This window comes from Sebastes fasciatus, chromosome 2 (assembly GCF_043250625.1).
Source record: "Sebastes fasciatus isolate fSebFas1 chromosome 2, fSebFas1.pri, whole genome shotgun sequence".
In the NCBI taxonomy this organism is placed as follows: Eukaryota; Metazoa; Chordata; class Actinopteri; order Perciformes; family Sebastidae; genus Sebastes; species Sebastes fasciatus.
In genome coordinates this window covers 13,972,178-13,999,002 of record NC_133796.1, presented here as the reverse complement: position 1 = coordinate 13,999,002, position 26,825 = coordinate 13,972,178, and the positions used below count along the sequence as shown (strand labels likewise).

The 26,825-nt window shown below is 42.8% G+C and overlaps 1 protein-coding gene across 19 annotated transcripts in view; it reads left to right on the top strand.

Moving 5' to 3' along the window:
• Window positions 1-26,825, top strand: part of celf6 (CUGBP Elav-like family member 6) — a 162,665-nt gene that overhangs the window by 117,266 nt on the left and 18,574 nt on the right. For 2 of the 19 annotated variants that reach the window (XR_012590264.1, XM_074610500.1), the window contains exons 4-12: window positions 1,635-1,763; window positions 5,660-5,739; window positions 17,046-17,219; window positions 18,143-18,290; window positions 19,570-19,719; window positions 20,526-20,588; window positions 21,174-21,254; window positions 23,333-23,389; window positions 25,396-25,539. Coding sequence is in view for 18 of the 19 variants with exons in the window: in XM_074610500.1 (XP_074466601.1) it covers window positions 1,635-1,763; window positions 5,660-5,739; window positions 17,046-17,219; window positions 18,143-18,290; window positions 19,570-19,719; window positions 20,526-20,588; window positions 21,174-21,254; window positions 23,333-23,389; window positions 25,396-25,539 (1,026 nt within the window). In the remaining variant the exon portion in view is untranslated. The remainder of the gene's footprint in view (window positions 1-1,634; window positions 1,764-5,659; window positions 5,740-17,045; window positions 17,220-18,142; window positions 18,291-19,569; window positions 19,720-20,525; window positions 20,589-21,173; window positions 21,255-23,332; window positions 23,390-25,395; window positions 25,540-26,825) is intronic. The other 17 variants (XM_074610556.1, XM_074610565.1, XM_074610550.1 and 14 more) reach the window with 17 other exon arrangements.

Below are 26,825 nucleotides of genomic sequence, written 5' to 3'. Positions count from 1 at the left end.
TATGTCAGTTTAATAGCCAGAATGTAACCCTGGTATTTCCATGATTCATACCTAGCATTGCTTTTAAGTGCACCCATCTTATTGTATAGCAGGGGTCTCTAACACTTCACCAAAGAAAGAACCATTCTAAAGAAAACCCTAAAGCCCTTCGCCTATGGCGGGACTGTAAGGCGATGACTGAAAAGTTATTAGAGGACCATATAAGCAAAACAGAAAAAAAAAAATAAATTGCTATTGGCGATATACAACTTGGTGGTATGAGTAGCTCTCAGCCACTTTCATTTTGTCAAATAAGCTCTTGGAGGAAGAAAGTTTGAAGACCCCTGTTGTATAGAATTGGTCACCAATACATGGCCATTAATAAGTAGATCCTGCTCTAAGCAGCCCACAAGCACCGTAGCGACATTTTGACACCAAAAAATGAGGTAATCTATTCCTAGTAGTGTAAAGTATAAGACAGCTAAAGCACAAATTCAACAGATGTATTTAGTCAGGAGTATACATCACAATAACAACTACCTGATGCTTTGCCATTCTTTTGTTTCAAGTCATGAGAACTAGACCTTTGAGCTTTCATAGTTTCATAGTCTCTGCAAACATCCTTCTCCATCATTGGGTTGTGAAAACTATAGGTCATGGTTACTTAGCTTACATTGTGCAGAGAAAAAAATCTCCTTTACCCTTTAACTTGTATACAGTTATATAGAATTATGCAGCGTGTGCACAAAATAGTAGGAAGAAAAATTCTCTGAATTGTGAATCTATAGCTTAATTTAAGTTTGTGTTTGTTGGAGTTGAAAAAAAAAAGAAGACAAATCTGCAAACCTTTGGCTGATAATTATCCACAAACAACGTTGCACTGAAAAGCTTCATCTGTTATTTCTGGGCGGCCAACACTGGGCAATGCGCATAATCATGTTAATTTTTTAATTCTACTTGACTACTTTCCAAAGTATTTATTCCCCGACTTCAACATTTCCATAAACATTCTGAAGAAATGTGAGTGCCTGAAGTTTGTCGCCTTGCAACATATTTTACATACGGTCAGCAGAAAGTGGAGCGGATGTGAAAGTATAGTCTTGACTAATTCAAACCGGTTAACACTGGCTGAGACAGTTTTGTTATTTTTTCCCTAGTTTATCATGGGATGGATTGTGCTGCAGAGTTTACTCTGGCTTATTATAATACCTACTCCTTTGGTGATGAGGAAATGTAACACCATGTTCTTGTTCCATGTTCTCTTTCAACTCAGTGACTTAAGCATCCAGACGATCTAACAGTTTGTCTACCTGTGCAAAATATTGCCGCTCCTTTACCTGAAACCCACAGCGCTCCAAACATCATCTCTATCAAACGTCACCGCGGCAGACTTGAATAACTCACTGGAAACAGGAATATATCTCCCTCATACCAGGGTGGGGTGGCACACCACACATCAGTGAGATCAACAACAATAACAACAGCAGCAGCAGCAGCGTAGGCTCAACACAGCAGACTGCTGATAAAAAGGGGGGGTTTGAGTTGTTCCTCTCAGCTCAGCAGAACGGTGCCATCAGCTGTAGCATTTGTCTGTTCTCTCCTTTCTTCCACCCTTCCTCCTTCCCTACCTCCCCCCTTCCTCTCTTCCTATCTAGAAGACAGGAAGCTGTTTGTGGGAATGCTCGGCAAGCAGCAGAGCGAGGACGACGTCCGGCGGCTGTTCGAGACCTTCGGCCAGATCGAGGAGTGCACCGTCCTGCGAGGGCCTGATGGGGCCAGTAAGGGTCAGAGCCCACACACCTCCCACTCTCTTTTTTCCCTGTCTGTCCCTCTTAATCCCTCCGTCTGTCTGTCTGTCTGTCTGTCTGTACATGTGCTGTCTCTCTCTTTCCGCTCCTTACATTTTTAGAACCACGCTTCACCTGCTGTGCACTCATTGACATCGTCTGCGATCCACTCTCCTCTTCTGAATAACTCATCCTCCCCTTCAGCTATTCTGCTTTTTTTTCCACCACCTCTTATGTGTCTCGCTCGCATTTCTTTCATACCTCATTGTCACCGTGCTCCGACACCTCCTCCCCTCCCAATTTCCTTTTTCTCACTACTCTCTGTATTCCCCTTCCCTTTTTTGTTCTCACTCTCCTTTTTTCTCTCCCTCCCGAACTCCCTCTTATGTCGTCTCTTCATCCCGGCAGCTCCTCTCACCCTGGGCTTGTACTCAACAAATCCATCACACAACACCTCGTCTTTCAGCTCACCCTCCTCCTCCTCCTCTTCCTGTTATCTGAAAAGCGGAGGGGTGTAATCATGTTTGTTTCCCACATTCCCGTCATCCCTCCCCAGAGACACCATTGGACGATAATGTCCTACTGTAAATAAAGCAGCCGGGCTCGGGGTTTCGCCGCTGTCACTCACTGTGCGGCAGATTTAGAACAGCTTATGCATTCATGTCTGTGGCGTATATGTGCTATTTAGTTAGTAGAGCGTGGTCAAATTAAAGATGGCTGTGAAATGTGCGATGCAGGTGGGATTGTTCGGAGAGAGCGAGAGACTCCCCCATCATCCTTTGATGGGTCTCACAGCCATATTTGGAGCGATAACGGCGGTGATATTGCTTGGAACCTCTACCTTCCTTTCCTCTCTGTCTGTTGACTGTGATTTATTCTCCTATATGAAGCATCTGGATGTGTGAAAAGGATGTGTGGGAAGGCAAGGGAGAGGGGTTGATAATGTGGGAGCCTTCTGAGTATATCAAAGAGAAAAGGCTGGCTATAGTGAACCACACGCCTATCTGTGTCTACATCTGTTCCTCTCACTGTTAATCCCGGGTCTATTGCTCTGCGTCGCCCCACCGGCCCACTACCTCTCTTTCTCCCTGGCTTGTTTCCTCTTTTGCCGCCTCTCCCTCTCTTCCTGTCTGCTCAGATGCCTCAAGCTGATTGACAGCACATGAAATGAAATAAGGCCGGTGCTGCTGTGTCAGACAGGAGCTAGTTTTCTCCCTCATTCGCGCTTTCACTCCTTTTCACCCTCCTGCACCCCATCTCTTTTTCTTTCTCCTCTCTTCACATGCCATACGTTTCCTGTGTTGGTATTTGTCTCTATTATCACTGGCTTCATCATTACCTTTTCTTCAAGTTCTCACTGCCATGAAATAGAAAAACTGTAGAGCAATGTTAAGTATGAATGCTAGCACCAGACAAAAGGTCTCATATATAGGTATCTGGTCGTATCACTCACTGTGCAACAGTCCCACGCAATCATTACGGGATGTCACGGCAAATTATTTTGCCAGCCGCCTCGCTTGGGATGAGGTTCCTGTAATTTGAATGAGACAGACCTTGAAATTGACAGTGCTATCTGTTCCATGATGGAGGCTTTGTCCCCTGTTGATGTAAATTTATGCTACTCAGAAGCTTTTCAGCGCCCCTCTTCACCCAATAAAAAGGCCGAGAAGTTTAACATCCATCTCTCTGTGGCGCTGCTCCTCAAAGTACTTTCAAAGTGCAACACTTGCTGCCAGAGTTGAATGGAGCCCTGGATTGTCAGGAAAAATAGAGAGATGGCTTTTAGGTCTATAATTAAGTTGTGTTATAAATGTCACCCATCCAGCGGGATGGAATTCATGCATACATATTATTACCCCGGGAATTCAAAAGGCAGTGCAGATCCTCTCGCTTGAAAGCAATACAATCTCTCTTTTTCCCCCCAACTCATTCTGAGCCATCAAATTCAAAAACTCAAATGTGCACTATAATTTATGAGGCTGTAGCACTTCCAATTCTTCTGAGATGTTGTGCTCCGTGTCCCTGAACTTTTTTTTTTCCTAGGTCAGGAAAAGCAAGGCTACAACATTGTTTTTTTTCAGTGGAGAAATTTGAGGACATTGTATGTTTGACATGACTTTGCCGTTGATGGTGTACGGCCAAGCCCTGCAGTTTTGAGGGTCTTTCTGGTTGGGCTGAGCTGCTGGGGTCACTGGGATTCTGGCACATATTCGATAGCCTTGTTAGGGAACCAGCAGCACGTTATCTCGCCTTGCAAAACAAAAAGGCTTTTGCGAGAACAAACTGCCCCTTATTATTTCAACTACAAAGGTTAAATGCGTTTGTTCCTTCAAAGACGGACTCGCAGTGAAATGGCACACTGTAGGCTGACACATTTCAGTTGGACAAATGAAGACCTTTCCTGCCTCTACCCGGAGGGGCGTTCAAGTGAAGTAAAAGGGTGCTAGAGTGCTGTGACAGAATCAAAGGCTTCTTTGACTTATCTGTTTGCCTCTGTAGATCTGTATAGCTTTGAGGACATTTGACAGTACAGGAAACTTGTGGCCTTTACTACTCACCACATTTCTGCACACAACAGTTTCACCTGCCTACCATTTATTGTGTGGCTGGAATGTGGACGGAAAGCCTCAGGTAGAGGTGGAAATTGTCTTCCATTGATTGTGCACATACTGCATGTTCCTCAGTTCAATCTTCTTCTTCTTTTTATTTTTGTCAGGAAATTATTAATTTGTTTGTCTGGGAAGCAAAGCTGACTCCTGAGATGTAAAAGTGAATGCTAGACACAGAACACCCACTGAGCATACCTATCAGTGCTTATAATTTAAATGAATCATCACGACTCCGTTGGGAATGTAGAGTGAATAAATGTATATGAACATAAGTAACCGTTTTAAATAGGTATCAGCAGTTCTCAAGAAACCAGGGATTGAACTCAGGAAAAGCCTGAGACACCGGTGCTTCTCGATTAATGAAAAGGGGGCAGAATTAATCCACGAGTTTGTTAATTAGGTATCTCTTGACTTAACACATGAGCTACCTGAAGGCAAGGATAAGAATAGGACATAACAGAATACCTCGTGCAGTCTATAACGACCATAAAGCTTAGAGAAATAGCTCCTGTTTAATTTAACGGCTTTTGGAAAATTACCACATTTCAGTTCCACAGTATTTCACTTCTCTTTATGTTGTAGTAATTTAGTGCCCGTTCTTACCTACAGTACACTGATACACTATTTAATCATGTGGTTAGGATACGCAACCTCCCAAAACACATATTGTGCATTATTATTATCCACTTGAATCATTTCTAACTTCATTTGAAATGTTAATGCAACGAGGCTCCAGAACGCTGCTGCCAACGCCCGCTCCCTTGTCTTCCGGCCAACTTTTTCTGTTGACTTTTCCTTTTGTGCATTAACTACACAACAGATTTAAGATGATTTGAATGCCCCTTGAGCAAAGCCCCCCCCACCTCCATCTGAAATTACATGCGAGCAAAGATTCGGTTAGATGGGCAGATTATAATACTATGCCTTTGTCATCATAATCTCTTTTATGAGTGACTGCACACAAATCACAATGTGTAAATATTAAACAGATTAATAATCACAAACAAGTCAGGATAGTAAATGCCTTGGCTCCATGCTCCGAAGTGGAGGGGGTGGAATTAGAAGTGGGCGAGGGACAGGATGTTCCACGCAGCTAATGCTTTCACTACAATTAGACTGATTTATTCAGAGTTATGCGCTGAACACACAAATGGCAGAATATATTTACAAACCAGATAACATGAAAACAATGGTAATGAATAGTGTTTTTTTTCCCCCATATTCAAGGCCATTCCCTGATGTTGTGCCCCTCCCTTCTATTTCTCTTGTTTTCTGTGCATACAGGATGCGCCTTTGTCAAGTTCTCCAGCCACGCAGAAGCGCAGGCCGCCATCAACAGCTTGCATGGTGGACAGACTATGCCTGTAAGTAACACACTTTGAAACATACTCATGACAGCTGAATCTTTGGTGTCAAGCGTATTTCAACATAGTTGCAAACAGTTTCACACTTGATGGACAGTAGTAAGGGAAGTTTTCCAAGTGATATGATGTCAATTGGATGTCTATTCATGCCAGCTGTTTTGCCCGTGGTGCCAGTTTTATGAAATGTTTGAGGTAGACTGGGAAAAAGTTTACAACAAAGATCAGTGGACGTTTTTGATTCTGTTTTCTATCCTGCCAAGAGAAAGACACTGACTATGCCTCCCTTTAGTTACGTTTTTTCTATTCCACATGCATACGGCCACTGGAGGGTGGATAACTCTTTTTAAAATTCAATATTGAATGTGTTTGGAAAAAAAATCATACATTTCAGACAAAAACATACAGACAAAATATATCAGAATGTCCTCTCTACTACTCTGTAGTATGTCTTTATATTTAAGGTACACACATTCACCATTAACTAGTACATCTAGTGCATATTAGTAGCATATCGGCTCTTTATTCGTCATTGTGAAACACTTATTAATGCCTTATTCTGCATGATAATATTCTACAACTACTAGGCCATTAACTAAGAGTTTTCCCCAAATAATTTCCTGTTTATTGATAGTAAGTCAGGAAGTTATTGTACATGAATTACGATCTTAATAAGCCTTGCTCAGTATGAGCCTTATAAGGTGGTAGTACAACAAGAATAGTCATTCTCCCTTTATAACACTTAAAAAATATGATCTACTCTTATGTCACAAAACACAAACAAGTGTTAATATTGCTCAAATAACGCTAAATTAGGGCTGCTCGTTTATGTCAAAAATCATAATCACGATTATTTTGGTCAATATTGAGAACACGATTATTTAACTTGATTACTCATTGACTTTGGAGACATCAGGCATTTAGAAAGAACATTTTGTAGCCTACATTTAAAGTCAAATGCATCAATCTGGTGATTTTGAGAGCAAAATTAAGAGGCTAGATCTATGAAGAACTGTGTGCTCTTGTAATCAATTTTGTGCTCTAGTAAACAATTTAATCATAAAGACATTAGTTGATGATGACAAAGATGACAAAGCAAAAAAGTCACACCCACAAAGCATGGGAAGACAGACGGGGTCAGTGTTTCAAGATGGGTCGGGTGGGTTGCAGACGCCACAGCCGCTGACAGTCACCCCGGCAGCAGGGAGCTCCGTCCTTCCCCGCAGGGACAGAGGGGACAGCGAGCACGAAGCGGCAAGGTCCGGGCGAGGGGTGCTGTAAAGCACCACCTTCACCCCGGGCATTTCCAAGCCGACCAAGGGATAGCCTCCACTGGGGAGAGTTCCCACGAGGGGATCCTCCCACACCAAGCGGCCGTCCCTGATTTGCCGAGCGGGCGAAAGCGCACCGCTGTAAAGGAAAGGGGTGCGCTGGATTTATAACACAACGCAAAACGAGAGCATCATTTCGAAACGGAATGCAGCAAAATAATCGTTTTATGTTGATTGTCTTGTATTCCTAATAGTTGAAAGCCAAAATCGTAATTGAAATTTGATTAATTGCACAGCCCTACTTTAAATTACTTCTTTCCTAACTCAGAATATGTTCCCCATTCTAAAGTGAGGTCTTGCTCATAACTAATTCACTAGTAGTTTGACACGTATTAACCCACAGGTTCCCTATTATAAAGTTGCCTCCTCTTCACACTTAAATCCAACTGCTGCAATTAACAGACCCTATTCTTAAGTGGTGGGTTACACCTTGAATACAATGGAGGTCTATTGAGATGCACAGCTTCTATTCCCATGCAGTGGTAGAAGAACAAAGTCATACAGTCACCACAGTGACTCTTTTCAAAGCACATCAACAGTCCACAGTCTCACATACATTCTCGCCCGTGTGTTATCACACACAAAAGAATCCCACAGTCAGCATCCGCCACCTCACAGCGCACAGCTGCATACTCTGTATCTGTCTTTTCACTCAATATCCATTTCCTTCTCCTGCTATTCACACTACCTTTTCAGCAGACAGATAGAGTGTTTACATTCACAGTCTTATAAAGATATGATTACTGTGCACTGCACATGAACCTTGAATGTGTCTTCATGAGACATTGTATTGTAAATATCATGTTATGTACGTCTAAAGTTGAAACTGAAATTGTGGACTAATGGCCAAAAAAGAGAAAGAACTATATACAGTATAGTTCAAGCAAAGCATAAAATTATACTGTAGGTGTGAGTTTGTTCTTTGGTTCATTTCGATTGATACTTCGAACGATTAAACGGCACATAATGCTTTTTGTAACATTTCAGTTTATAATAGAAACAACATTTTAATTGGAAAACTAGCCAATAATTATTTCATTACAATTAATTAATTAACTCATTCTTAAAATGTAATGACAGAGTTATGGATTCTTGGAACCAGAAGTGACACAAGAGGATGGACCTAAGTACAATCGAAAGCTGAATAAGACATTTTTAGGCAACCAAAATATTACAATTAACCTTTATGGACTGAAAACACACTTTGAAAAGGTTAAAGTTCTAAGACAAAAACACGGACAACTTCCAGACCACACAACGCCGTGGTAGAGAACTGTCAAATCCCAAGGTAGCCACGCCCTAAAGCATACCCTGTTTTATCGTCTATTTGACTCTAAATAGGACCATAATTTACTAAATGAACACCATGTTTACAATGTTTACTGAGGTAATAAATCAAATGAGAAGTAGGTCCATTTTCTCAGAGACTAATATACAATCAGACTTCTTTTTTGCAACCAGAGGAGTTGCCTCTTGATCGCTAGTGGAAAGAATGCAAGTTTAAGGCACTTTTGCATTGGCTTCACTTTTCAGAACCAGAGGTGCCTGACACAAACTTTCAGAGAGCCTTAAGCTTATCAGGTTCTTATAGCTAAAGTATAAGCTAACAATTGTCCTACTTACATGTCCAGAAGAAACACAGCATCCCATTGGAGAAACTTTTCTGGCCACCTGTTGACTGTAATTCAATATTCACTGGCATTTTAGTCCTGGATTGGTCCACAAACTGCTGAAAGAAAGAAAAGATGAAATATCAGAAAGATAAATAAAAGTAAAACATATGAGGCATACAAGTCACATGAATAAAATAATCATTAAAGTAAGGTTAAACAATTGATTAAATGCAAGCGCATACAAGTAGCTTTAAGGAATCGTGCAACTGATTTAATGTGTGTGCGTTTTCAGGCAGGTTGTTCAAAATCTAGCTCTCAAATGGTTTTAAGCAGACTGTGAAAAAGCCAATAGGAAGCTGCAGCAAAACCTCTGGTAATATGGGATAAAATGTCTCTGATACAATGATAGAGTTGAGGATAATTCAGTTCTGAAAATGCAAGTCGGAGACATAATTTGAGCTAAAGTAGAACAAACTAAAGCATGGATGACTGTTTTGTGATTACTTATGGATTTAAATGTTTCTCTTTGCATGGGGAAATAGTCCTCTGTCAAAAGTTAATAGTTTGAACAGCTCTCTTAACCTGTTCCTGAAAATGAAAATTTGCGTGAAATTAGTGGCTTTACATTGGGAGACAGTGTGTCATCTCCATGGTGAAGCAATTTAATTGAAGTAGTTGGCCAAAAAAAGATTATTTCAGAATTGGTGTAATTAACTTTTGACACTTAATGGGAATGGCTAGACAGGTAGTGTTAGAATTCTGTACACCTAGATATTATTGTGTGTCATCAGCATAATGTGACATTTTTTTGTTCGCTTTTCACATGTCCAAGTAGAAACATCCATGAATACTGTAAATGTAAAAAAAAAATAAACCAGTGAGTATAAAGATGAAGGGTGGATATTGTTAGGTAGGTAGGAGGTAGGAGAAGAACTAGGTAAAAACTTTCTCTTAGACCAACTGCATGTTTAAAAAAATATATCAAACCAGTGGAAAGAGTGCTACAGATAATATATAACATACAGGCTTCTGAATATTTTGTAATATGGTTGGGACAGGTAGACTTGGTACAAGCCAGTCTCCTCCAACAACATGAGAGAAATGACTTAAAAAACAGCTCATCACAGCCATATCATTAACAGTGGCAGTTTGGCTCCTGTCAAGAGGCTACTTTTTGTTCAAGAATATTAAACACTTAAAACACTTGAAAGTACTCATCAAGGGAGGCTTCATTACAGTGACTAAAAGGGAGGTTAACAAGTAAGTCAATAATATTGAAAAGCACCCTAGAGTTAGGATGGATCTTCAAAATGAGGTCAGATTAATAAGCCGCTTTTGCTTCCTTAACTGCTTCCTGATATTTCAACATTAAGTCCTTCACACAGTAATATTGTTGGACACTTGCCGTTTATCAGCCTCCCATTAACTTTTATCTATTCTACATTTATTCTGCATAGCCTGGGTATCATCTATCCAAGACCCGGGATATTTATCTTGATATGTTGTAAAATAATGTTAAGCTGTAAATACTACTAATTGTAAATTGGATTGCATAGGAATACACAAATACAGGTGTTTGTTCCCATGGCTCTGGTGACAACACAATGCACATTACACAGAATCACACAGCATGTTGACATAATGAGAGGACTTCACATGCAATGCAAAAGAATCGTGCAATAATCTCTATGGTCAGTGGACTGTATTGCACTACTAAATGGATTTAAATGTGCTTTTTAGTGGTGTTGAATATAGTTTTTTATTGTTGTGTAGTTGGTATACAGTAGTTATGAGATGCATGGAATAGCATTAGTTGGTGTTGATTTGTTTAGTTGAAGAATGAGGCCACCAAACCTGTACCTCTTGTCAAGCTGCAGTTAATTATGCATTGGATATACTTCTGTCGGGTTTGAACAAGGCCACCAAAAAGGCTTATGTAAAAGAAATGATGAATTACGAAGCATCTCCCTGCCAGTGGTGGGTGTATGTTGAGTACTGCACAGCTGGACACACACACACGAGCACACACTCTTTCTGGCAGACATCCGCACCTTCACACACTTCACTGATGTTCCGCAATAAATATTTACGGACGCTTCCTGGCAGCCAGATAGTGTCCTGGAAGCCAGATGTAATTTACACATCTTTTTGATGCCGCCTCATTTTGCATTACATTGAAGTAGCGAGGGAGGGAAATAAGTGGTAGAGTCGGTTTAACTGTGTGTGTGGTTGTTGCGCTCAGTAAAGACCAAACTTTTTGGTGTGTAAACCACAAGGGGGCAAAATGTAATAAGTAGTGGGCCGTGAGCCAAAGAATAATCATGTTGCACACTGATCGCGAACAATTATGACAGGCCACTTACTGAAATTTGATTATAATCAAGATATTTACCTTGTACTCAAAATATCTTGTTGACTCAATCAACAGAATATGTTTACATTCAGAAGATTTACATAATTGGACTCCTCTGGGTTTGTTTTTTGCTTTCTTGTACAGATTTGGCTCATGCGGACCACTTTAGCGCACTTTGTGCATGCTTGTGTTGCTGTAGTCCAGGCACAGTCGCATTAGGTTGGGCCACTGAGCCACCTGAGGTCTGCTGCAGATGAACTGTCCAAGGCAACATATGGAGCCCCAAACAGACCTGGGGCGGATCAAGAGCCATCCAAAAGTTCATTAATAATCTATATTATCCATATCTCTCTCCCTCTATCCCTGCACCTGTTATCCTCCTCTCCCCAAATCCAACTTCCTCTCAGATTAATAGGCAAGGTGGCCATTAGTATCCAACTAAGGCTTTGATACCGATGGGGGATGCAGTTAATTTGGATAATATCACTGCCACATGTCGTCAACAACAGACTAACAGGAGGCAGGATTCAGAGAGTGGGCTGCTCCGCTCACTGCCTGCTGCCAGCTGTGAGGTCTGGATGAACCTTGAACAAAGAGTTGTCTCTCACTCCCTCGCTGTCTCTCTCTCCCTCTTAATGTTCTCTCTCCAGCATCTGTGTTACCTGGCACACGCACACATGCCATAAATAATACCTGCACCAAAATATACGCTGGCCCAAAATGAAAGGCTTTAATGAAGCTTAAGGGCAAGGGATGCCACCGAAGGGCATGAGCTGATATATCGGGTCATAGCTTTAATTGATGTTTATCGCACATTGCAGGTGCTTCCAAAATTAACTTAAAAGGCGATTGGGCACGAAACAGGCGCTCTCACCAGTTCGTCTGTTGAATTACAGTAAGGCTGTAGAGGCACAGGTGGCAAAACTTCAAATGGCAGAGCCGGGGGCAGGCAGACAGCACCCGGCAAATTGCAGACACTGTCATGTTCGGTGTCACAGCGTGGCTGACAGGGCCCGTGGAGCTCGCCAGTGTTGGCAGCAACAAGAGCGTGCGTGTGTGTGATACTATAGTTCCGGATTAATGAGAGATAAGACCAAGCCAGAGAGCGTTGTCATTGTAACACATGATTCATCAAATGCCACATGAAACTACTGTAGGATCTCAGCAGGCTTGTAGCGGACATATTACATGGAATTTTGTGCACGTTACATATTTTGGTGGAAACTGTTATTTACAAAATGCGGTAAAATACCGTTAAGAATGACAGTATTGGTCTTCCGCGTATTTTGGCTTGATGCAGCGTGCTCGGCAGCAGCAGCAGTATGTGGTGGACAGCGAGGCAAGACCAAGACAGCATCATCCAGTGCTAATGAGAGACAGTCCTCCCATGAGGCTAGCAGAGATGTAGCAAGGTTCAGAGAGTTGAACGTGGAGCCCACGGGGGGTTCATCCAATTACCAAACAAACTTGTTATGGTGTATTCAATTAATTTCTTACAGATTCTCGATTAACGCTTTTAGAGTCTGTAGAAACCTGAGAAAATTTTGGAAGTTTCACTTGTCATTTAAAAGTAGCTGTTATATGTTTGCTGAACGGGGGAGAAAGAAGGTTCTTTTGGTGTCAATTATTAATATGCTGTTCCAAATGACAGTTTTCCCTTCGACGAGTGTGGCGTTGTTTTGTATTGCTGTAAGCCTCTGTAGAGGATAGAAGATGAGTGTCTGTTTACCTGTTAGTACACACTTAACACCAGTGTCTTTGTACCACAGTAATGCAGAGATAAAAGCGTAATGCTATTTCACTGGTGTAGTTGAGTTCTAATCCCTCAATTACCGTTGTGTATTTTTCTATCCACACATTTCGCGGCATATACAAAATCCAATATGGGAGATTTTCACAAGTCAAGTGTGCTGCTCAAGGAATTAGATTAGTTTTTGAACCCGTGACAAATGCCTTAGTTGTACCTGTCAAAAGTGAAGGCTCCCTGTTGGCCCTTATCAAATTCAGCAAATTCATTTTCTCTCCAGGTATGAGAGTCATGCCGGTGGAGGTTATTATTCTGTTTGTTTGTCAGCTTGTGATTTTCTGCTACCGGTGAGGAGTGGCTGCTTTGCATCCAGTGCCTGTTGTCTGCTGCCACCTGTTCCTTCATTACCTGGCCACATATTACTCTTTCTTTATGCGGATAGGAAACTCTTGATCCGTGAGGGGGGGAATCACACTCTGAAATCTGTCTTTTCTGATTAGGCCTTGGATCTAGTCAGAATACCTCCGCTTGAGATGTGAGGATATGAAATTCACCTGTTCAGGGGTGAGGATGAGAGAGATTTTTTATTATTATTATTATTTTAGTGGTGAATATTTTGGCTTTTATGCTATGAAAGTCAGACATGCTAGGCTCTGACATGAGTGACACTGCTGACAACACCCGCAGAGGCTGTTGTTGTGCTTTAATGCTGCTGCCAAATCTGTTCAGTGTAGACAGTGCAGACTGGGTCTCCTCCCGTGCTGTCGTCTACGAGCAGAGCTCTCTGCTGGGAGAAGTCAGACTGGGCCAGACTCGCCTCATCTCGAGTCACGGTGCAGCGAGTACAGGCAGCCTCGGGCTTTCACAGTCCCGATGCTCACAATGCATTCTTCATGAGGTATTAAATGAATGTAAGAATACGCAGACACTCAAAGCAGAAAATGAATGTGATCTAAATGCCAGACCCCCATGCTGTGGGAAGGCTTAAGCAACAATGCTGGAGGAGGATGTTTGCTCAGTGCCAGCCTCATTAAATCCCAAAAGCCCAGTCCCTTCAACTGGCCCGCAAAGTTGAGAAAGAATTGAAAAAGGTCAGGAGGTGGGATGAAATGAAATTAGAAAGGGGAAAAAACTGTGCCGTTAACGCCGCCACGTCGGAATATTGATTTAGCTAATTGAAATGGCATCGAGGGAGAAACACCAGATGGGTCTCCTCTGGCCTGAGGTGGGGTGCTGGCTGGCTCTGATAGGATCCCATCTGAGACGCACTGTCCCTGGGGTCCATGCTGATGCCTTCCTTCATTCCCCAGCCTCTTTCTCACGGTTATCTCCGGCCAGCACATTCTCTCGGCTGTGTTAATAGAACGTGTGTAAGACACTTTCCACATGAGTTAGTCAATACTTGCAAAGCTTCTGAAAAAGAACTTGTTTGCTTTTTGCGTTTAGAAAATATTCCATTGCATATTTCCTTTTTATGAAGAAAAGATAAACAAAACCAGTAGCTGGGGGAAGGATACGACTGAAAAAAACAATACATTTTGGCAGGATAAATATATGACTAGATATTATGTAAGATTGGTTGCAACAGCCATGACTAACCAAACCACGGAGCACCAGATCACCCTGTCAAACTGCCCTCCCGATGGCATATCGCTTAGCTGTTCCTGTTTAAAATTTCATGAAGCGCTTACGAAAATAGGGCACACTTTTAGTATGAATTACTATGAAAGAGCATGAAGTTAGGCTACACAACAGTGAGACTGAGACTGTGTTTATTCAGCGGCCAAATACACACGGTCTTACTGTGCTGTTGCCATATTCAGCTTCACAGGGCTGAAGTTTGTTTCTATGATTTTCTGTTTGGATAGTTCTGCTTTAATAATGTGCCTCCTGTAGGAAGCACTCGAGCTTTGTCAATTTAAATTTCTTATGCTGAGAGTCACATTGACTTCTACAAAAAAAAAAACAGGTGCATCACTCACACCGGTCAGCCTCGTCTTTCTCTGTCACCGTGTCCCCTGCACTCGCATTTTCGCTTTCTACACCCAACGAAAATATGGAAATCTAAATCAAAGCCTGCATTTGTACTGACCCTGTCAGGATGAGACATTTTGTGAAAGATGAATCCAAGTTATGATTATGGAGTCCTTTTCTCCCCATGTCTTTGCTTTTATGATCTTACTAATCATATCCTGACTGCCCCCTGGCTGCCTGTGTCCTTCTGTCCTGGTGGTGCTCCGTGCTCTTTCCCAGCATGCATTGCCTGTAATTAAATAGGAGCCTGGTCCTCTTGACAGTGTCTGTGGCTGCTTTTCTCTCTCCTCTCTCTCTCTGTATATATCTCTCTGTCTTTCACTCACACAGAGACACTCTCCTTGCCTGGATGTCACATGAGGAACTGACTCTGGTCTCTGTCTCTCAAATGATTTAATTGGATGCAAACTCAGGAGCACGGACATCAATACGGAACTATATCTGCCATAAGGCAGAGCCATTAGTCAATACTTCGCCCTCCACATGCCGAAGGCTTTTGTCAGACCTAATTACCTAGTACTGTATTCAGTGGAGCTTCGCCACTGGGGGACTGGGACTCCTGTGGGATCTGGTTAGGATCACAGTTCATTGCCAGTGTATACAGTGGAGTTGGAAAGTTCACAAAAGCAAATATCACTCACTATTCTCTTCCATTTAACGCTGACAGCTAAATGACTGCAGCCATGAGAGGTGCACATTCACTGCCACTAGCTGCCTTGGCGTAGAGTTGTTAGGTCTTGAAGGCTTGAATGGTGCATACACTGGACATCACGATGACAGAAAGAATGACATGCTCACCACTGCTTCTCCTTCGTGGTGATGTAGAGGGCTCACATCACATTTTAAAAGGAACAGTGTGTAACATTTAGGGGGATCTATTAGCAGAAATTGAATATATTATAACTATGTTTTCATTAGTGTATAATCACCTGAAACTAAAAATCACTGTGTTTTTGTTAAGTTAGAATGAGCCCTTCATATCTACAAACAACCTGTTCTCCGATGCTGTGGAGCACTGACCAAGCAGCGGTATTTGATGAGTTGGGAGTGAGAATCTGTGTCTACGTAGGGAGCCGGGTCTTCTTCAACGAGTCTGCGATGTTTCTACAGTAGCCCAAAACACACAAACCAAACACTGGCTTTTGCGTTTTTACGTTACCTGAAGGCCACCGTAGTTCTCCGACACGCTTGTGAAACTGCGGTAACGTGAGCCTCAGAGTGCAAAACCTTGGTACCGCCAGCCAACCGCCGTCTGACTTCCATTGCTCCTAAAGTAATGTTATTATGGTAAGGATGGCCTCTGAGTGAGGCGGTGTCACCACGGTTTTGCACTCGGCGGCTCAGGTTACCACAGTCTTGGAAAGCGAGGAGTGATCAAAGGGTTACACCACTAGATGCCGCCAAATCCAACACGGTGCACCTTTAATAAAAGAAGGTTGATGCACTGATACAGATCAGCTCTACAACTTTTTTTATTATGGAGCCAGCATTTTGTTGTAGGTAATTTCCCGAGGGAAACACACACTTTGTGAGAAAGCTATTTTCAACCACACAACAAAAGATGCAAAAGTAATGCACGTACTGCAACCTTGTTTCTAAATGGCCTATATTTAGGTTATGGTCAGACTGATAGTGTTCAGTTAAAGTATCACATAATTAAGAGCAATAGACTTGTGAGGCATATGTAACAATGCCAGTCAGTGACATCAGTATTGATAAGATCAGTATTTTCACTTTAAGCTCGCCTTTAGCTTTAGGAAATTCATATGAGCTTTCCAAATGACTGCAGTTACAGAATGTTACTGCCTTGTTGTCCTCTTTCAGTTTTTCCCAGTGAATAACAATTTATGCAGTCGAGGGATGTTCACAGACAGTTGTGGGTAACAAACACAAGCTCATTAGCTGGTTGGCCAGCTGAAGTGGCAGGTGCAATCTGCAAAACACTGCTGATTGAAAGTAACCATGGTAGTTTCAAAAGTCTGTATCATTAGTTGTCCTACTTTGTTGAAACTTTGACAGCACAATCAACTTATTTTAGCTATATCCATATTGCTTGTTTTGTTTATCTGGTGTTGTTAATCTCCATGCAGCCATTGGAAAACATGGTAATATACTGCAAAGTGTCCATTAAACAATTTTTATGAAGACATTGAAATTTAAAAAAAAATGATCTGCAAAACTTATAAGGAAATTCAGTTTCACTAACCTTGTAAATATCCGTGCCCCTCTAGGGTGCCTCGTCCAGTCTGGTGGTCAAATTCGCAGACACCGATAAGGAGAGGACCCTGCGCCGGATGCACCAGATGGCGGGCCAGCTTGGCATCTTCAGTCCCATGACCATCCAGTTTGGGGCCTATGGCGCCTACTCTCATGCTGTAAGTCTCAGCCCGGCGGGGGAGGAGACGGTGAGCTTTAAAAAAAAGAAAAAGAAAAATGAAAACTGTTGTGATTTGAGGTCTGAATTCACCCTTTCTCCCACTAGGCATGTGACACTCCCGGCAAACAACTCCTTAAGTGATTCACACTGCTAAATGGCTGTTTGAGTACACATATACAGAGGCTTTACGGAAAATTATGCACTGCTTCTTTTTTGCATTGTGTTTTTTTTATCCCTTCATTTGTCCAGGGAAGCTGCTTATCATGTATGCTCAGCACTGCACTGTGTTACTTTCATACAGTTGTGAGCGTCCATTTCATATTCACTTTTCCATTTCCTACATTTCCGGACTTGGCCTGTGAATTTAAACTGCCAACCCGAGCTTTAACGTTTCATCTACTTACACATTTTACGCCTTAACACTCAAACAGAGGGGCACTTCATTACCAAGAACCCAAACCCACTCACCCACTACCCCTTACCCTGCCAACCCACCCCCATCCCCCATTTCATATTCACACATGAAAGTCACAGCCTGAGTTAGGAGTCTGTGAGATTTTGCACTCACCCAGTAGCTAACAACTCACCCTGACAGGTGAGAATCGCCCACTCACGCACAATCTCCCCTCTAACTCGGTGGAGTTCTACATATATAGTACATATAGATATACATAGTCTCCAGCTTGCTAAACTCATCTCCCCACATAGCCTTTATCTTGTGTCGGTATAATGAGCACAAGGCCAGAGCGGTGTTACACTAGCTGGGAAGCAACGCTGCAGGGCAACACAGAACCACTCTGTTCAAGAACAAGGCACGGGCCAAGCAAACAGAGATGTGAGAGTAAACACGCTCTGGTCCTGCGGCTATTTCACCCTCCTTTCCTTTTTCTGTCCTTTCCCTCCATCCCTCCCGCCACTCGCCTCTCTCCCCACTGCTCTTTAATCCTACAGCAGATGATGCAACAGCAAGCAGCCCTGATGGCGGCAACACAAGGGTCCTACCTGAACCCCATGGCGGCCATCGCTGCCGCGCAAATGCAGCAAATGGCAGCTTTCAATGTCAACGGCCTGGTGGCTACTCCCATGACACCGTCCTCAGGTATACACTAATAAGCACACGCCAACTGACTCGGGTGCAAGAGCAGAGGAAGCACACACATGCAGGGTTTCTCTCTCCATTTCTCACTGCTGCCCTGGAACATTTTCATCATTAGTAAGAATTATAGAAGCAGTAGTAATGTATTCATTCAAGGCCTTTCTGCTTTTGCCCTTGTTACATTTTTTAAGATGTAGGCTCCATTCTCTAGGGCTGGAGCAGACATCGCCAGTGTTGAATTAAAGGAGGCAGAGACTTATATTGAATGGGGCATGATGGGAGAAGATGTACAGCATTCCTTGACACTCATTGGCAGCCACATTACAGTGTGTCTCTCTCCTCCTCCTCCTCTCTCTCATTATCCCTCTCTCGCTCTCTGTCTGTCTGTCGCTCTCTCCCTCAGTGTGCCTCTGTGACAGTGTGTGTTTTCCGGGAACACAGCCAATCCGATGACTTTGGATGCAGAGTCCTTGGTTTATACAATATAAGAGCAAAGATTTGTGCGAGATAATCCCGGACCCCGGTCTGAACTATCTTTTTGGCCCTTGTCACGAGGAGCTTTGATGGCTCGACACTAAGTAGGCAGGCCCGCCTGAAGGCAGGGTCATTGCAAATGTATTAAATAAAGTGGCTTGACGCTGTACCTGGCATTTGTAATCCACGAGGCCTACATATACACCGGGTAATGCCTATCAAACATAATCCTACACGACTTAAATGCCCTTCACCTGGATTAGAAAAATAATAAAAATCCATCAGCACAAAAGGGCACTGACAAGGTGATGGACTTGGAATATCACCACAAGGAGGAAAAGGCAGTTAGAAGAAGGTCTCTACATCCAACATACTGTACATTAGGTATCTCTTCTTGTGAGTCAAGTTTGTACCACTACTTTTTGTAACTTCAAAAGTGCAGTTATGTACCCCAAGTGACATAAATATACCTTTTAAACAAGGCTAATATAATGGGAACATGTTCAGAAAATCAGCTACCTTCATTATGTTCTATTACAGTGGTGGATGAGTGCCTTTTCCCACGCGTCACACTCGCACCTTAAATCAGTGTGCTACCTTTAGTACCTGTACCTTTAGTCCAGGCTGAATTGGTACCAATTTCTACCAAACTACACTACACTTTCATGGTGGGTCAAAAGGTATGAATTTGTTCTCATGAGGGCCAATCATGTGCCTGTTATACACTAGTACATTGTGAAAAAAATATACTCCTCTCGTAGCATGTGAATCCCTGCAGTTCCCGTAATGACTCTGTATCTATTTGCAGGCACCAGCACACCCCCTGGCATCTCTGCCACAGCCGTGCCCAGCATAGCCACCACTATCGGGGTCAACGGATTCAGCGCCCTCCCGCCTCAAAGCAACGGACAGCCCAACTCCGAGCCCATCTACACCAATGGTATTCACCCTTACCCAGGTGAGCCAATCAAGGTCTACATAAAAGAAACATGAGCTACATTTGTAGTATCTAGAGCTCTGACCCTGTCACCTACGATTAGCTTGCTTGTACTGATGGCGTTGGTATGTGATTTATTCTAGTGTTGCACTTGATCTGAATAAGAACATCACCTAATTGCCACGATGCAAGTTCAACATGTCAGCGTTGACAAATTGAATTATACCGCATGGTACTGTTTAAAAGTTGACGAGTCCTTTTTTTTTTTTTTATTACTTCACACTCTCATTAAGTCTTTTTTTCTGATTTGAACTGAAGCGTTTCAGGCTTGAGGGTCAATCAACAGTGTCTTTGGCAGATTTCTGAGCAGCCAGCGCTAGTATCATGATGAATCCATCAGTTCATCCATCAGTCCATTACGGTTAATTTGATGCGTCTCAGCCCGTCCTCGGCTTCTCACTGTTGTGTGGGAATGATTCCTGAAGAATTGACAGACACACACTCCCCCGTTTCTGCATTATGCAGAGGCAGCTGCAACTGTAATGAACTACAAAGTGGTTTGTTTGGCATGTTGTTAATATTTGATGCAAACATCTGGGGCGAACAGGCATTTTGAAGAACTGAGATATGACAACCCAAATTTCTCCCACTCCCTGTGTGATCTTACCCCCCCCCGATGGTTCTCTACAGCTAAGCCAATTTCTGTCTCGCTCTTTAACATTCTCTCGATATCTTTCTTTGTGTCTGTCTTGACCATTCTCTGTCTACTTTAATTTTCCCTGCTTTCACCCCCCCCTCTCTCTGTCTCTCTTTTCGTCTCTCTGCAGCACAGAGTCCAACGGTGACCGACCCTCTCCAACAGGCTTATGCTGGCGTCCAACACTACGCAGGTGATCTGTCTCTCCTGCCTCCTCTGCTCTCTCACTTCCTCCATCTGTCCGTTTTCCCTCTCCCCTCTCCCTTTCTGTTTGCCACATCAGTAGACACTATGACAGGTAGAGATAGCCGGACGACCAGCCAATTTCCTCCCGGATTATAGGCTACTTTACATTAGGATTGTAAAAGGATTTTCAGTTGACTTGATTATACACCCACACAAAAAAAAAAACTTAATTCCAAAAGTACACCGAGAGCTGAGGATCTGAACCTGCCACAGCCTCCTACATGAGAGATGACAGACCTCTCATAACCACTGCTTTCTGCCTGACATCAGCTCTCATTAACACGGTGTACGTCTCCCTCTCTTTCTTTGTGCGTCTGCTTAGTTGAACCGCACTTTGCTCCCCCTTTTTGCCATACTCTTTGTGTAGTGATCCACCAGCCGAACGAGCCCGGGCTCCCCAGTCGTAATGCAATTTATTTATGCAACGTCTAGGGGACGCAAATGAACAATGGAATAATGATTTGAGTTTTGTTGTGTCAAATATGAAAATGGAGATGTGAAAAATTCCACTCTGGTTCTCCCTTTGCAACAGCAGCCTACCCTGCCGCCTATGCGCCAATCAGCCAAGCGTTCCCCCAGCAACCAACCATCATTCCCCAGCAACAGAGGGAAGGTAAGAGCGAGCAAGCGCGCCCACCCAAGATAAAAGGTGATAATTGCCATGTTCCATTCTAATGTAGCTGTGCTGCTTTGAATTAGCGAGGGAGGGAGAAAGCTGGCTGGGGAAAATGTGAGAAAAAGGCTCCCCATTTAAAGAGAAGAACATTAGCAGTGAGATGGAAAGTTACTAGTGTCATTATTCAAAAACTGCACTAATTCAAACTCGCAGCGTTGGACTGCTTAATCAGTCCATTACAATGTGTTTAAGTGGTTATAAATATTCATCAGATTAATTAGCTGCATGCATAATCATTTATTACCATTCCTAGTGTAGTGTTCGTTCTTATGCCACAGCATCAGATGTAATAAAGCATAGGATATACTGTGATGGTAAATCACCCTTTCTGACGCCATTCGTCAGTCTCAATTATTCATCTATATGATTGTATGAGACAGCATAGAGTGGCATGAATATTCAATATAGGAACTCTGGAATTGAGTGTCTCCAACATTGCCGAGAGGAAAAGTTAGTGTATGTTTGCAATTTTTCGGTAGAGTGAGTGCATGCCAGGGTCACAGTGCAGAAGTGTATGAATAAAGTATAGACAGACACAAATTTGTCCTCGCATGTCAGCAGCTTATTGGCTTTACATGCAGGCATAATTTCACACCATAGGAAAAACACACAGTCGTTAAGGACAACTCATCTCTCACGGCTACCTTGGAACATTTTCATCATTAGCAAGAATTATAGAAGTCATGGTTGCACATACACACTCAGACACAGCCACACACACACACATAGAGCTATTCTTGGTTGAGCCAGTGGCCTGTCTGAGTTCTGGCCTCCTCTGGGTTTTGGCTACACTCCCAGCCTGTCTCAGTCCACTGCCACAGTCTGCAGCCCTGCCATTTAACGAGAGACACCTAAACCGGAATACACAGGCACAGTCTAGCCTCAGCTTCAACCTCCCTCTGAAAGCTAGCAATTGCAGCAATACGATCCATCAGTCTGTGTCTGTGTGTGTGTGTGTCTCTGTCAACAAAGAAAATCCCCCCAAATCCAAAAATATTATTTTAACCAGACAGATCTTCACTGTACTCTTTGAAAATATGTGTCCTCTTCACTTCAGCGGAGCATCTTATGCCTCATTACCACTGCATGGTTCTACTCGAATCGACTCGATTTAAGTCACTTTCGGTACCAGGTCCTTTTCTCTATTTTGTTTTTGGCTGTGGATAGTACCCCCTCAGTGTAGGCAGGATTCTCAGCTGATCGCCGTAGCGACGTCCCATGAAACTGCCATGACATCATCTTCAATGTGACAATCAATGAATCCTTTCATCTGCAACCAAACAGAGGACCATCTGCACTTTATCAGTTGTACGCCGTATAGTGTAAGCCGTATAGTGTAAGCCGTATAGTTTACGCCGTAATGGAGTGGGCTAACATTTTTTAAAGTCTGGGCTGAGCGAATAAAAAAAAATTGCTCTCGTTATTGACAGTAGCAAAATTGATGATTCTCTCTGACCAATCAGTGGTCTGCAGTATTTTAACTCCACCTTCGAGTATGGGCTCAGCTCGCTTGGAACCGCGCCCAACGTTGTACCAAAAATAGCACAGGCTATCAGGTACTATCCACAACTTTTGCTAATGGAAAACCAAAAAAGAGCGAGTCAAGTTGAGTAGAGCCGTGCCGTACCATGCAGTGGAAATGCGGCATTAGGCAGCACAGCTATGCGTTACATGTCAATACTGTACAGCAACACTTACTGACACAGCAAATATCAACATATGGTTATGCCAGTAATGCATTAATGTTAAATGGTTGTGGATAAACTAAAAAGGATTTTAAAAAGGCTTTCAGTAAGTGCAGCAAACTCTCAAGGTTTTACCTGCATAGAACATTTAAAATTTTGCTCAAGGTCCATGCCAACTTTACAATCATATCTGTCCATGACGGCAATAATAAGACCCGTTTCAAGAGCACTCGGTTGAATACATCACTGCCGACTGTAATTGCATGAACAGAATAATTTCAAGGTGATCTTAGGTGAATTCTACGTATTCTTCTCTCTTGTCAAAACCAGGTGCCTACATTATCTACAATCCAACTCTAACTGCCGACAGTTCGGTCAGAGATTCAGGTGTGTTATGCTAGTACCAGCTAATGTAGCCACAGAGGTCCGGTGAGTTAACTTCTTTCTAACTCCACACAGCATTTTAAGACATATAGGCTTCAGCTCTAACTGACCCTGACTCAAGTGACATCACTTGAGGCAATTTATCAGACTTTGCGCAGCTCAAAAGGCTTTATACAACTTTTTTTCACATGCAGTAGTACTCCACAAGAAAGCGACTTTGATGTGTAAAATTGGTGGGGTTCCCCTTACAAAGATAAATAATAATAAATTCTGCAAATGTGAATCATACCAAACTAATTATCATCCTAAACTGTGCGTATAAGTCATAATATGTTATAATAGTATGTTAATATTCTTTTAAATTATCAATTATAATATTTCCTTTCCTGGCACATGTTTAACTGTATTTTCCTATTAAAATAAATATCATATATATAAATTTATATATAAAAAATATAATAAAAATCTATATTTAAGATTCATGGTTGGTGTATTAATGTTTTTTGAGTCACAAAAAACCCTGCTTGCAACATTCTTCTTCTTTATTGGGTGAGAGTGTAAGCGGTCTACAAGATGCATGACTGTATGATTTTATACTCATGCTTATCCAGTCACAGTTAACTTGACATGCAATAGTTCAATAACCTTCCCCCCACAGAGCTGGACGGACAGACTTGCATACATGGAAAAGCCAGAAATGTTTTCATGCAATCATCAAAAAAAAAAGTGGTGCTATGTTTGCAAGGAGTAGTGAAACAACTGTGCAGCTCACCCAACCCATCAACCGTCCTCACACACCAGTTGGGGACATTTCTTTCCCTCAAACAAACCACTTCTTTTTAAAGACATCTAAACCTAAACAGACAGAACGGAGATTCAGCCTTTAACTGCAAAAAATAAATAAAAAAAATCCCCACTCTGTCAACCTGTGTGTGTGTTTGTGTGTGTGTGTGTGTGTGTCCTCTATCTTGCCGAGGCATAGCAGCAGTACAGCCAGCCACCACTGCAGCCCTCTTATCAGCCTTCTCACCAGCCCCAGTCTCATCTCGTCATGCTATCACCCAGAGCAATGAGACAGGAGAGAATGCTAGCCAGGCAGCCAGCTGCAAGCATACTGTCCCCGAGTCCATCACATCTCTCTCTCTCTCTCTCTCTCTCTCTCTGTCTCTCTCTCCCTCTCTCCATGATTCTCTCTCTCTCTCTCTCTCTCTCTCTCTCTCTCTCTCTCCCTGTCTCTCTCCAGTTCATCCCTCCCTTTATCCAGATTGGCCTGTACAATATGTGGCAGCTGGGTGGATGAGTGTGGAGGGATGGAGAGAGATTGGAAGACAGTCCTACTGTCACAGAGTAATTGGGACAAAAACTTGGCTTATGCTCTTCTGCCTCCTCCTCCTCCTCCTCCTCCTCCTCCTCCTCCTCCTCCTCCTCCTCCTCCTCCTCCTCCTCCTCCTCTTCTCTTCCTCTGTGTCTCAGTGTTTCTTTCTCTCAATATAACCGTCTTTATCTTTCTTTTCCAATCAACCTCTGTGTTTTTTCATCCTCCTGTTGTCTCTACCTTTTATCTCTGGCTGTTTCTCTCTCTTACTTCTATCTCCGTTTTGCTACGGCTGTTTACATGTGTGCCGCAATTGCCGGCACATTTTCTGAGACAATAGTCACATTTAAGTGTTAATATTCTTTATTAAAGTTCCACCTATCTTTAAAGTTATTATGTGCAATGGGATTCAAATAGAAACCACAAAAAGAGACGACCAAACGACACGTGTGACCTTATAACACTTTAAAAATAGGATTATGGTGTGTGTGTACTCCACAATAACTAGATTTAATACAACCAATATTTGTGCCAAAGGTATCATAACCAGAGTTTGGTGTTTACATGGCTCCTGTGTTCCTCGGATTATTGGCTTTATTGAGTCATTTTTCCAGCCGTGTTATTATTATGGTCAGCCTCTCTCTCGCTGTTTATGCTCCCACGTAACCTCCTGTTGTCTCCCTCTCATCACCAGGGCCAGAAGGTTGCAACCTGTTTATTTATCACCTGCCCCAGGAGTTCGGAGACGCGGAGCTCATGCAAATGTTCCTGCCTTTCGGCAACGTCATCTCCGCCAAAGTCTTTGTGGACCGAGCGACTAATCAGAGCAAATGTTTCGGTGAGTCAAAAATCATCAGTGAAGGGAAGGGAAGGGAAAGAAAATGAACAGAGCAATGCACAGGTGGGGTAAGAAGGTGGGGCTCGGCAATTGAAACGGGAGGGACGCTCTAATCGCCTACAATAACACAGGCCAAACCCACCATGAATCCATCATATAGCTACTGACCCAAACATCTTCCCACAATTGCCATTTGCCCCACACATCTATTCATCACCCTCTCTATCATAGCATTCCTAATACAATCAGGATCCATCTCCCCTTCTCTGCCGTTCCCAGACTCCTTTACCCAAGAGAAAAGCATTTTCCCAGACGCCCCCCCTCAGTTCTCCAGCCGGGCAACCGGCAGCATCCCGCCACCCCCTCCCCTCCTCTTCTCTCACCTCCCACACAGCAAACCAGTTCATCAGGGTGGAGGCGGTGCAGGTGGAATCCATGGGCTTAAAGAGATAATAATAGACTGGTGTGGGCCTTACTGTTGATTCAGTTGGACAGCAGCACCCAGGAGGCAGGCAGAGAGAGAGAGAGAGAGAGAGAGAGAGAGAAGAGAGAGAGAGAGAGAGAGAGAGAGAGAGAGAGAGAGAGAGAGAGAGAGAGTCCCAGCATTGGCTTTCTTTCAGTTTCTCTTCAACATGGCATGCCTATGAGGCTTCCTCTTCCTCTCTTCCCCTCGTCTGTCTCGTTCTGTCCATCTCTCTCTCCCTTTGTGTGCTCTCCTCTAAACATATGCCTCTCGCTATCACTATCCGTCAGTCAACAAGGGGGAAGGACAAAGGGGCGGTGACCTCATCAGTCTCACCGGCTTATTTTCCACGGCTTGTAATTAAGATCTTGGCTGAAAAACAGCAATTTAACCCGTGATTCTTTTGTGGGGATTTTTTTTTTTTTCTCTGACTAGATTTCTCCCTCCTTTTTATAGCAGAAGCCCCAGGGCTCCTTTGTAAGACATGAACAAATTAGGCAGAAGATGCTGTGCATTAAGGGGGATAAGTTATTAGGCCTCTAAGAACTTGGAACACTTCATCTTAAAAATGTGTGAGTTTAGCCTTGATGATGTGGTTAATGGGCACTGTAGACTCACACACTGTACACGTGTAGATAATAGACTGTATATATATATCCATATACAGTACACTATGATAGATGGATGGACTGATTCATTGATATCGGATCGGTGTCACTATTGGTATTGGGACTGAAAAAGTCGGATCAGTGCATTCCTATTTGGGAAACACTGATTAACATTTTTAACCATTTTATGACATTTTATAGACCAAAATACTAAT